The 12,938-nt window shown below is 45.1% G+C and overlaps 1 protein-coding gene across 3 annotated transcripts in view; it reads right to left on the reverse strand.

Moving 5' to 3' along the window:
• Positions 1-12,938, reverse strand: part of PSME4 (proteasome activator subunit 4) — a 168,003-nt gene that overhangs the window by 104,746 nt on the left and 50,319 nt on the right. For 2 of the 3 annotated variants that reach the window (XM_040429740.1, XM_040429738.1), the window contains exon 4: positions 6,836-6,895. The exons of the other annotated variant lie outside the window; for it this stretch is intronic. In XM_040429740.1, coding sequence (XP_040285674.1) covers positions 6,836-6,895 — 60 coding nt within the window. The remainder of the gene's footprint in view (positions 1-6,835; positions 6,896-12,938) is intronic. 3 annotated transcript variants of the gene reach the window in all.

Genomic DNA, 12,938 nt, shown 5'->3' on the forward strand with positions numbered 1-12,938 from the left:
GCCTGTGCATGCTCCTGATGAGGTGGCGGACGGTCTCCTGAGGGATCTCCTCCCAGACCTGGACTAAAGCATCTGCCAACTGCTGGACAGTCTGTGGTGCAACGTGACGTTGGTGGATAGAGCGAGACATGATGTCCCAGATGTGCTCAATTGGATTCAGGTTGGGGAACGGGCGGGCCAGTCCATAGCATCAATGCCTTCGTCTTGCAGGAACTGCTGACACACTCCAGCCACATGAGGTCTAGCATTGTCTTGCATTAGGAGGAACCCAGGGCCAACCGCACCAGCATATGGTCTCACAAGGGGTCTGAGGATCTCATCTCGGTACCTAATGGCAGTCAGGCTACCTCTGGCGAGCACATGGAGGGCTGTGCGGCCCTCCAAAGAAATGCCACCCCACACCATTAATGACCCAATGTCAAACCGGTCATGCTGGAGGATGTTGCAGGCAGCAGAACATTCTTCACGCCATCTCTAGACTCTGTCACGTCTGTCACATGTGCTCAGTGTGAACCTGCTTTCATCTGTGAAGAGCACAGGGCTCCAGTGGCGAATTTGCCAATCTTGGTGTTCTCTGGCAAATGCCAAATGTCCTGCACGGTGTTGGGCTGTAAGCACAACCCCCACCTGTGGACGTCGGGCCCTCATATCACCCTCATGGAGTCTGTTTCTGACCGTTTGAGCAGACACATGCACATTTATGGCCTGCTGGAGGTCATTTTGCAGGGCTCTGGCAGTGCTCCTCCTGTTCCTCCTTGCACAAAGGCGGAGGTATCGGTCCTGCTGCTGGGCTGTTGCCCTCCTACGGCCTCCTCCACGTCTCATGCTACCACTAGAGTGAAAGCACCGCCAGCATTCAAAAGTGACCAAAACATCAGCCAGGAAGCATAGTAACTGAGAAGTGGTCTGTGATCACCACCTGCAGAACCACTCCTTTATTGAGGGTGTCTTGCTAATTGCCTATAATTTCCACCTGTTGTCTATCCCATTTGCACAACAGCATGAGAAATTGATTGTCACTCAGTGTTGCTTCCTAAGTGGACAGTTTGATTTCACAGAAGTGTGATTGACTTGGAGTTACATTGTGTTGTTTAAGTGTTCCCTTTATTTTTTTGAGCAGTATATTTGTTGAGTGCCTGTGTGGTCATGATACTTGTTGCAAAGCAACTAACCAGAAAATATCAATTGTACTGCTAACATACAATGCTTATACAGACATATATTGTACTCCTATAACAGACAAACAATGCACGCATACATACTACACTTTGCAAACACTCCTGTATTCAGCAGTGGAGAGGGAGCTAAAGTGAGCAGAGAATGGAGCCCCTGCACAGACTTCCCTCATTCCTTTCTGTCCCAACTGAACTACTGACCGCATCAAGTTACAACAGCCAGAAAAGTGTGCGCCATAAATTATATTTGCAACATTTGAAACTATTTTCCACCAGGATAGTCATTCCAAATTTTGCAAAGATCTTTAAAGGGGTTGTCCAACCATAACAACTACATCTATCCACAGGATAGAGGATACTTATCCGATGGGCAGTGGTCTGGCCACTGAGACTCTCACCGATCACAAGAACAGTGGTCTCCGAGTCCCACAAGTGAATGAAGAAGTCTTATAGAGATGAATGGAGTGGCAGTGTTTATATACAACTGTTGCTACATTATCTCCAGGAACCCCAATTATCGAATAATTATCACCTATCCTGTAAATCGGGGATGAGTTGTTGTGGTTGGACAACCTGATCATTAACCAGGTTCCCTGTGGTAAGAGGTATTGGAACCCTAGATTAGAAGCGAGTTGATGCTTTTAAAGACAGGGTAGTGTTATCTGCATGGAATTTCTACATTCCCACTGGATTGTATGAATGTTTTGTCTGGGTACACCTGCTCCAAATAAACTGACTTTCCATAAAACCGGACCAAGTGAAAGCATTCACTGGTTACCGTTCGTACCTACTACATTAGCGTAAAATGCACTAATAATAATGGGGCACACATACTAAAGCTGTGGTTGAAAATTGCAGATTAGGTCATCAGTATCTGATTGCTGGGGGTCCGACACCCGGGACCCCGCCGATCAGCTGTTTGAGAAAGCACCAGAGCTAGCAGTAGCGCCACCGCCTTCTTGCAGCTTTACCTAGATCATGTGACATAACGTTCATCAGTCACACGGCCTAGGCGCAGCTCAGGGGATCGGTCACCAGGTAAAAAAAATCTTGGAAGACTCCTTTAAAAACAGGAACGTCAAGTGGACATGCCTAAAGTATACGGTGCAGAAGTTATTAAAACTTCTTTCTCTAAGGCAAGTTTTACTGGAACGCATGGGTATGTTAAATATTGATAGATCATCAGTATCTAATTAGATGGGTTCTGACCCCTGGCACTTTCTGACAATCAGCTATCTAAAGGGACCATGGTGCTCAGAAGTTCACTGTGACCTCTTCATAGTACACCAAGCACAGAACCATACAATGTATAGAGTCTTGGTATTGCAAGTCAGTCTCATTCACTAGCATGGACTGGGCTGCACAAAGGCCATATGACTGATGGACTGATGAAGCCCAGGAAAAGGCTGCAGCGATCACTGCTTCCAACTGCTGATGAGCAGGGGTGCCAGGAGTCAGACCGGTCATTGCATGCAAGGAGCAGCTAGAGCAGTGTTTCCCAACCAGAGTGCCTCCAGCTGTTGCAAAACTACAACTCCCAGCATGCCCGGACTGCATTTGGCTGTGCGGGCATGCTGGGAGGTGTAGTTTTGCAACAGCTGGAGGCACGCTGGTTGGGAAACACTGAGCTAGAGCCTGCTCAATCCACCCCTCCACACTGCTGACGTAGGTTTACGCAGAGCCTCAGAAAGAAGTTAGAGTTACCCTCCCCTGTGACATAAAAATATAACATTATCTAGGGAATCTATCTGATCAGCGCTTCCCCTTCCGAGAACAGGGGGGGATCCTCAGACTACTGATGTACTGTCTGACAAAAGTGGAAAGCAGGGCGGAAAGGGAGTCCAGGTCACCAAAACAAAAGAATAAATGAAAGAAAGAAAGAGAGGGCAACTTTACTAAGCATTACCTAGATAATGGTATATGCTACAGTGGAGGGTCCCTTTAAATAGGTTATTTAATGAAGACCTGTCACCACAAAATACAATGTGTTCTGCAGCCAGCATGTTAGAGCAGGAGGGGCTGTGCAGATTGATAAATCATCTTTTTGGGAAAATATTCAACAAAACTTCATACGTACATATTGCTGCATTTTTCGTACTTCAGTTGTACACAGGAAGGTGTTCTCAGTGATAGCATTCTCTGTGTAAGTGTGTATACAGAGATAGCCATCAGTCACTGATAGTTGTACATAGGGAAGGTGTTCTCAGTGATTGATAGTATTCTCTGTATAAGTGTGTATACAGAGATAGCCGTCAGTCACTAATCGCACCTCCCATGTGAGTAATGAAATCATAAAAAATGTAAAAAAGTTATACTAAATCTTTTCCCATAAAACTATATATCTAATAAACTGGTTCTCTTCAACACGACCTCCATTATGTCTATAGACATCCGCAGCATTACATAAATGAAATTCTCAGCAACCCTGCCTGTGGACCACCAAACAATATATCCTGCTGGGTTTCCAAAATGGCAATTTTTCCTCAATTATTATAAGTACCAGAAAAACTACCATTTCGAATTTGATATGTATACATCACGTCACTAGGTTGCACATTTTTACAGCATCACCACTTTTTTGCTTCTACAGAGTTTTCCTCATAAAATTAAAGTGAAGATTTGGTGGAAGCAAATTCATCATTGTAAATCCTAGTAAATGTGGGGAGTGTGGTAGAAGAAAAAGCCACAGTAATGGGTGACCATGCAGATTAGTAAGTCTGTAATGAAGTCGGCCCAATTAAACCATTAAAGGGGTCACTCGACAAGAAGTATTACTATGCAATGAACACGCAAATTTTAAATGAAGTATTATTGCAACAAACATGCAATAAAAATTTGGTAAGGTTTTTTTCCCCCATTACATTTCCCTCTCTGGTAGCGCCCCCTGCTGTTCATCCTTCTGATCCACCTTCTTCTGCATTCATTGGTGGACTGACATGCTCAGTAGCTTCCTTGCTCTTGTCTTCCTCTCAGTGTGGGTTCATTGACAACTTTCATTCATTCAACTCTACTTCTAAATTACTAGAAATAAAATGGCTCTAGACAGTAGAGAAGGAAACGAAGGGGGTGACATTACACACTCCTGTGCTAATTATTAGTGGAATCACTGCTCCCAGAGGCTCATTTGAATATATTATAACATTCTCTCAGCAATGCAGGCACATATGAACATGGGACCAACACTGATGCCTTCAGCTGCCAAACACACATGTAACAGGTCAGCCAGTGTCATAAGAACAAAACTGCTGACAGATGTTTTATCATCTGAGACATTGGTGGCATATTGTAAGGATATGCCATCAATGTCAGATAGATGCTGACCTGCACCTGACACTGGTGGCATATCCTAGTAACAGGAGGTGGGACAACCCCTTTAACAGAAGCTGACTGCAGGGCCCCTTTAAAGATTATTTTGAGGGAAATTTTATACCGGGTCTCTTGGATCCCCCTTAACGAGGCTTTTTATTAGACTGTGAAGCACAATTTTAATCTAAGGGTTAAGGGAATCAGCTCTCCATGCATTTACTTGATGTAGAGCTTCAGAAGCAGCCAACCTGAACAAGCAGAGATACAGTGTAAGGCTGCGTTTATACGGGCGAGATTTCCGCGCGGGTGCAATGCGATAAGTGAACGTATTGCACCCGCACTGAATCCCGACCCATTCATTTCTATGTTCAGATGAGCGGTGATTTTCACGCATCACTTGTGAGTTGCGTGAAAATCGCAGCATGCTCTATATATGTTTTCACGCAACGCAGGCCCCATAAAAGTGAATGGGGTTGCGTGAAAATCGCAAGCATCCGCAAGCAAGTGCGGATGCGGTGCGATTTTCACGCACGGTTGCTAGGAGACGATCGGGATGGAGACCCGATCATTATTAATTTTCCCTTATAACATGGTTATAAGTGAAAATAATAGCATTCTGAATACAGAATGCATAGTAAACTAGCGCTGGAGGGGTTAAAAAAAAAAAAAAATAAATAAATTCACCTTCGTCCACTTGATCGCGTAGCCCGGCATCTCCTTCTGTCTCCTTTGCTGAACAGGACCTGTGGTGAGCATTCATTACAGGTAAAGGACCTTTGGTGACGTCACTCCGGTCATCACATGATCCATCACATGATCTTTTACCATGGTGATGGATCATGTGATGACCGGAGTGACGTCACCAAAAGGTCCTTTACCTGTAATTAATGCTCACCACAGGTCCTGTTGAGCAAAGGAGACAGAAGGAGATGCCGGGCTACGCGATCAAGTGGACTAAGGGGAGTTAAATTATTATTATTTTTTTTTAACCCCTCCAGCGCTAGTTTACTATGCATTCTGTATTCAGAAATAATACAATCTACAGAACACCGATCCCAAGCACGAACTTCTGTGAAGTAGTTCGCGTTTGGGTACTAAACATGCGTGATTTTCTCACGCGAGTGCAAAACGCATTACAATGTTTTGCACTCGCACTGAAAAATCGCGGGTGTTCCCGCAACGCACCTGCACATTTTCCCGCAACGCCCGTGTGAACCCAGCCTAAGGGCTCATTCACACCACCGTGTGCACCCCATGCTGAGGACCGAAATGCACAGGCAGTGTCAGTGTGCACACTGTTTGCGGAGTCATTCACTTGAATGGTTCAGAGAACTGCAAGATACATTCCGCACAGTGCAGAGGAACGGACCGAAATCCCACGGAAGCGCTTCGTAGTGCTTCTGATCCATGCCTCCCATTCCGCTCCATATCTTGAGGATTGCAAACCCATTCAAGTCAATGGAGCCTCACCCGTGATACGCAGTGCACACAGCCGGTGCCCAGATATTGCGGAACCGCTGTATTGTGGTCCGCAATACGGACACCGGCGGCCTGCGCTTGTGTTCATGAGCCCTAAAACCTCCTGCACATAGGACATGTTCTACCACAGGACGGGCGCAGGGATGTGGACGGCACACAGATGACATCCGCATTTTGTGGGCCCATAGAAATGAATGGTTCTGCATTCGATCAGCAAAAAGTGCTGACCAAAAATATGGTCATGTGCATGAGGCCTAAAGCAAAGGGGAGGGCATCGGCCTGAACCTTTGATGAGACAAGTGTCGGGATTCAGGCCCCCGATCATAGCTTCGTCTACACAAAGCAAAAGCTACGAGCTGCTAACAATGTGACAATAAATAGCAGAGCCGCACTAAACAAAGAATGGATGAGCGATATAGAAAGACCTCAACTGGACGTGGGCTTTGAAGGCATGGCTGCTGCTTTGCTGTAGCATGATAAAAATCGTTTTTTGCTTTCCAGAAGGTTAAAAACACACACACACACACACACACACACACACAATATTCAACAAGATATTAAATATTCCCTTAAGTAAGAAAGTTGGACATTTTAACATTTTAGCTGTGTCTCACGGTGAGGCGGCGTGTAACAAACAAGTTAATGAAGGGTAACCGGTGGGTGATGGCGTGATATTCTGTCATAGGTTTTATCACATGCTAACATTGTGCACAGAAGACGCTGTGCCAACACAGCACCCGTGTCAGGAGTTTTAATGGCATTAGACATGCAGGAAGGAAAAATAAAAATTTGAAAAAAAAAAAAAAAGAAAAAAAAAGCCAACGAGCAGCAACAATACGTCAACAACAAAAATATAGATAAAAAATGGTCCTTACCACCTACGTAAAACATTAAGCACAATTGTTTTAGTGGAGGACAAGCCTGGTCGATATGAACTAAATATGGAAATGGAGACAAAAGCACAAGTCATACAATGAGATCACAGTATTCTGCTCCCAGAAAAGGTTTAGCATTAGCTTTAAAGCGCCTCAGGTATGAGACATAAAGAAGATAACTAGCGGCTGCTAGAAACCGGGGGGTTTAAGAGGCTGCACACCACGCCTGGGATCAAGCTGAAATGGACATGTGGGAGGAGCACTGTGAGGACTGCCCAGTCTGTCTGCTGCATTCTCAGCAATGCAACGTGCCCGAGACACCAGCTTTCACCACTACTATACACATCCTCCTCCTCCCAAAGGTCTCTTTCAGCTGGATGCCAGGCAGAGTATACAGCATTCCATATTGTTTATTAGGCGTTATGCAGTGGATTTGTAGCACTCACTAGTCAGAAGTGACTGTCTCATAATGGTGATGCTTTAAGACCAAGCCTGAAAACCCCATGATATTAAATTATAGTCATTATATTCCAATGGGCTGACAAATGTAGGCCAAGGCATGCGATATACCAGAAATATACTTAGAAATGAATGGAGATCAGACAATGGAAATAAACTGAAGATTAGATCACAGAAAGTACTAAAAACCTGGAGAGAAGAATTGTAGTATAGAAGTCAAATATGATGCAGAAGAAGGTGGCTGGATATAATGCCGATCTACCCGCACCGTATCAACGGGCATGTTCTAGACAGTAACTAGAACACAATCCTGCAGAGCAGCTGAAGGCCAGGTCATCCATTTCATGGATCCTCCTAAACCAGGGATCAGCAACTTTCGGCACTCCAGCTGTTGTCAAACTACATTTCCCAGCATGCTCCATTCATTTCTGTCAGAGTTCTGAGAAGAGCAAAGGAAGTATGCATGCTGGGAGTTGTAGTTTCACAACAGCTGGAGTGCCGGAGGTGGCATACTCCTGTCCTAGACTTTAGATTGCAAGCTTTCATGGACAGAGTGCGCTTGCCTTTTTTCTCTATTGACGTTGGTTGTTTATAGATTTTCCAGAAGTTGTCTTTTATGTTTTCTCCTATTGATAATAACATCGTTGCCATAGGTAGAATCTTTTTTATAAACATCTCATTACAGTACCTGATTATATATATATATATATATATATATATATATATATATATTCAAAGAATGAAGAGGCAGCACTTCCAGTTGTTAGGCGATAGGGTGACGACCCCAAACTTTATTCCAGCTACGTTTCTGCCTTCTCAATGAGGCCTTTGTCAAGCTTGACAAAGGCCTCATTGAGAAGGCAGAAACGTAGCTGGAATAAAGTTTGGGGTCGTCACCCTATCACCTAACAACTGGAAGTGCTGCCTCTTCATTCTTTGAATATATATCTTGGAGGACAAGCCAGCCTCTGTGAGGATTTCTTGCACCCAGAGCTCCACATCTGACTGTGCTGCTGCATTATTTGTGGTATTTATATACACTGCTCAAAAAAATAAAGGGAACACTTAAACAACACAATGTAACTCCAAGTCAATCACACTTCTGTGAAATCAAACTGTCCACTTAGGAAGCAACACTGAGTGACAATCAATTTCACATGCTGTTGTGCAAATGGGATAGACAACAGGTGGAAATTATAGGCAATTAGCAAGACACCCCCAATAAAGGAGTGGTTCTGCAGGTGGTAACCACAGACCACTTCTCAGTTCCTATGCTTCCTGGCTGATGTTTTGGTGACTTTTGAATGCTGGCGGTGCTTTCACTCTAGTGGTAGCATGAGACGGAGTCTACAACCCACACAAGTGGCTCAGGTAGTGCAGCTTATCCAGGATGGCACATCAATGCGAGCTGTGGCAAGAAGGTTTGCTGTGTCTGTCAGCGTAGTGTCCAGAGCATGGAGGCGCTACCAGGAGACAGGCCAGTACATCAGGAGACGTGGAAGAGGCCGTAGGAGGGCAACAACCCAGCAGCAGGACCGCTACCTCCGCCTTTGTGCAAGGAGGAACAGGAGGAGCACTGCCAGAGCCCTGCAAAATGACCTCCAGCAGGCCACAAATGAGCATGTGTCTGCTCAAACGGTCAGAAACAGACTCCATGAGGGTGATATGAGGGCCCGAAGTCCACAGGTGGGGGTTGTGCTTACAGCCCAACACCGTGCAGGACGTTTGGCATTTGCCAGAGAACACCAAGATTGGCAAATTCGCCACTGGCGCCCTGTGCTCTTCACAGATGAAAGCAGGTTCACACTGAGCACATGTGACAGATGTGACAGAGTTTGGAGACGCCGTGGAGAACGTTCTGCTGCCTGCAACATCCTCCAGCATGACCGGTTTGGCATTGGGTCAGTAATGGTGTGGAGTGGCATTTCTTTGGAGGGCCGCACAGCCCTCCATGTGCTCGCCAGAGGTAGCCTGACTGCCATTAGGTACCGAGATGAGATCCTCAGACCCCTTGTGAGACCATATGCTGGTGCGGTTGGCCCTAGGTTCCTCCTAATGCAAGACAATGCTAGACCTCATGTGGCTGGAGTGTGTCAGCAGTTCCTTCAAGACGAAGGCATTGATGCTATGGACTGGCCCGCCCGTTCCCCAGACCTGAATCCAATTGAGCACATCTGGGACATCATGTCTCGCTCTATCCACCAACGTCACGTTGCACCACACTGTCCAGGAGTTGGCAGATGCTTTAGTCCAGGTCTTGGAGGAGATCCCTCAGGAGACCGTCCGCCACCTCATCAGGAGCATGCACAGGCGTTGTAGGGAGGTCATACAGGCACTTGGAGGCCACACACACTACTGAGCCTCATTTGACTTGTTTTAAGGACATTACTTTAAAGTTGGATCAGCCTGTAGTGTGTTTTTCCACTTTAATTTTGAGTGTGACTCAAAATTCAGACCTCCATGGGTTAAAAAATCTGATTTCCATTTTTTTATTTTTGTGTGATTTTGTTGTCAGCACATTCAACTATGTAAAGAACACAGTATTTCAGAAAAATATTTAAGTAATTCAGATCTAGGATGTGTTATTTTTGTGTTCCCTTTATTTTTTTGAGCAGTGTATATATATATATATATATATATATATATATATATATATATATATATATATATATATATATATATATATATACACATATACACACACACACACACACACAAACATACACAGTCTTGCAGCCAGCCAACAGCACCTCTGCAGTCATACTTACCCTTTGGCATGACCCAGTATAGTCCAACAAAACCCCTGCTTAGGCCTACTTCACACTTCAGTGTTTTGGTCAGTGTTTAGGGATGAGCGAATTTGTGATTTCAAGTTCGGGTTATCTAAGAATCCCGTTATGGATTCTGCTACCACGGTCCATGACGGAATTCTATGACAACATGCACCACGGAAGCCTATAAGAGGCATTCTATATTGCATTTTGTCATAATAGATGTGTATACTGGCCATGGGCTTCTATTATGACGGAATGAAATACGAAATGCCTCTTATACAGTGAGGAACGGAAGTATTTGAACACCCTGCGATTAAGGAAATCACATTGTATGATTTTTAAAGAATTTATTTGTCTTGCACTGCTGAACATAAGTATTTGAACACCTGAGAAACAGCAAGAATTCAGGCTCTCAAAGACCTGTTACTGTGCCTTTAAAAAGTCCACCTCTACTCCTGTCCACCCCACAGTCAGTCAGACGCCAACTACTACCATGGGCAAGACCAAAGAGCTGTCAAAAGACACCAGAGACAGAATTGTGGACCTCCACAAGGCTGGAAAGGGCTACGGGGCAATTGCCAAGCAGCCTGGTGAAAATGGAAGAGGCTAAAGACGACTGTCATTCTCCCTCGGACTGGGGCTCCATGCAAGATCTCACCTCGTATAAGAAAGGTGAGGAATCAGCCCAGAACTACAAGGGAGGAGCTGGTCAATGACATGAATAGAGCTGGGACCACAGTTTCAAAGGTCACTGTCGGTAGAACACTGCGCCGTCATGGTTTCAAATCATGTATTGCACGGAAGGTTCCCCTGCTCAAGTCATCACATGCCTAGGCCCGTATGAAGTTTGCCAATGACCATCTGGATGATCCAGAGGAGGCATGGGAGAAACTCATGTGGTCAGATGAGACCAAAGTACAACTTTTTGGTCTGAACTTCACTTGTAGTGTTTGGAGGAAAAAGAAGGGTGAGCTGCATCCCAAGAACACCATCCCTACTGTGAAGCATGGGGGTGGTAACACCATGCTTTGGGGGTGCTTTTCTGCGAAGGGGACAGGACGACTGCACTGTATTAAGGAGAGGATGAATGGGGCCATTTATTGTGAGATTTTGAGCAACCACCTCCTTCCCTCAGTCAGAGCATTGAAGATGGGTCGTGGCTGGGTCTTCCAAAATGACAACGACCCGAAGCACACAGCCAGGATAACCAAGGAGTGGCTCCGTAAGAAGCATATCAAGGTTCTGGAGTGGCCTAGCCAGTCTCCAGACCTAAATCCAATAGAACATCTTTGGAGGGAGCAGAAACTCAGTGTTGCTCAGCAACAGCCCCGAAACCTGGCAGATCTAGAGGAGATCTGTGTGGAGGAGTGGGCCAAAATCCCTGTTGCAGTGTGTGCAAACCTGGTCAAGAACTACAGGAAACGTTTGACCTCTGTAATTGCAAACAAAGGCTTCTGTACCAAATATTCACACTGATTTTCTCAGGTGTTCAAATACTTATGTTCAGCAGTGCAAGACAAATACATTCTTTAAAAATCATCAATGTGATTTCCTGAATTATTTTTTTATTCTGTCTCTCAGAGTGGGAATGCACCTACAATGAGAATTTCAGACCCCTCCATGATTCCTAAGTGGGAGAACTTGCAAAATCGCAGGGTGTTCAAATACTTCTGTTGCTCACTGTAGGCTTCCATTGTGCATGCAGTCATAGAATTCCGTTATGGACCGTGGTAGCGGAATCCATAACAGAATACTTAGATAACCCAACCCTGTACGCCAAACTTGAAAACACAAGTTCGCTCATCCCCATCAGTGATTTGACTGAGACCAAAACCAAACAGGTACTGTTGGGCTGCTGGGTCTCTCCACCTGCCGGCGCTGTGTTTTCAGCTAGTAATCTGCTACTGACATTTCTGCTGTGGATTTTGCCATGTGAACATACCCTCAGTGTAACAAAGGAAAACTGGCTTGCCCATAGCCACTAATCAGATTCCACCTTTAATTTTTCAGAGTTTCTTTGGAAAATGAAAGATGGAATCTGATTGGTGCTAAGGGCAACAAGTTTTCCCTTGCACCAGTTTTGACAAATCTCCCCCATTGTTTTAAAGAAGTATAGATCAGGGTTGGGTAATCAAAAAACAAAAACATTTGAACATCCCACCAAACACCATCAAATCCATTATAACAAAATAAAAATACAGCACAGATTAAAAACCTGAGAAAACTTAGAGCAGGTAAGGAGGGCATTATAATCAGATTCATCAGACACCAAAGGTAACACCGAGACTACATTCACACGAACGTGGTGTTTTGCGGTTCACACATGCCGTCGCTATCACAGAAGATGCCTGTTCTATTTTTTTGCGGTGCCACGGCATGGAGCAACGGATGTGGACAGCACACTGTGTGCTGTCTGCATCTTTTGCTGCCCCATAGAAATCTATAGGTCTGCACCCGTTACCCATAATTGCAGAACGGATGCGGACTTATTCATACGGTCGTGTGAATGTAGCCTGAAGGAGAGCCAAAGATCCACAGAGGAGATGGAAGTATTTGTCCATAATACCACTATAACCCGTACACTCCGCACACTGGGGTTAATAGAAGAGCGGCCAGAAAAAGTTATTGCTTGACGAAAAACGTAAGAAAACATGTCCGGAGTCCGGCACACAACACGTGACGGACTCTCCAAAAACATGGAAGAAGGTTCCCTGGTCAGATGAGACTACAATTTGGCCCTCATAAGAAACACTATGTCTGACACAAAAGCCAACAGTTTCTATGACCCAAAGACCACCATTTCCACATTGAAGCATGGCGCTGGTGGCATCATGCTGTGGGGATGCTGCCGCGGCAGAGACCGGAAAACT

Source organism: Bufo bufo, chromosome 4, assembly GCF_905171765.1.
Source record: "Bufo bufo chromosome 4, aBufBuf1.1, whole genome shotgun sequence".
Taxonomy (NCBI): Eukaryota; Metazoa; Chordata; class Amphibia; order Anura; family Bufonidae; genus Bufo; species Bufo bufo.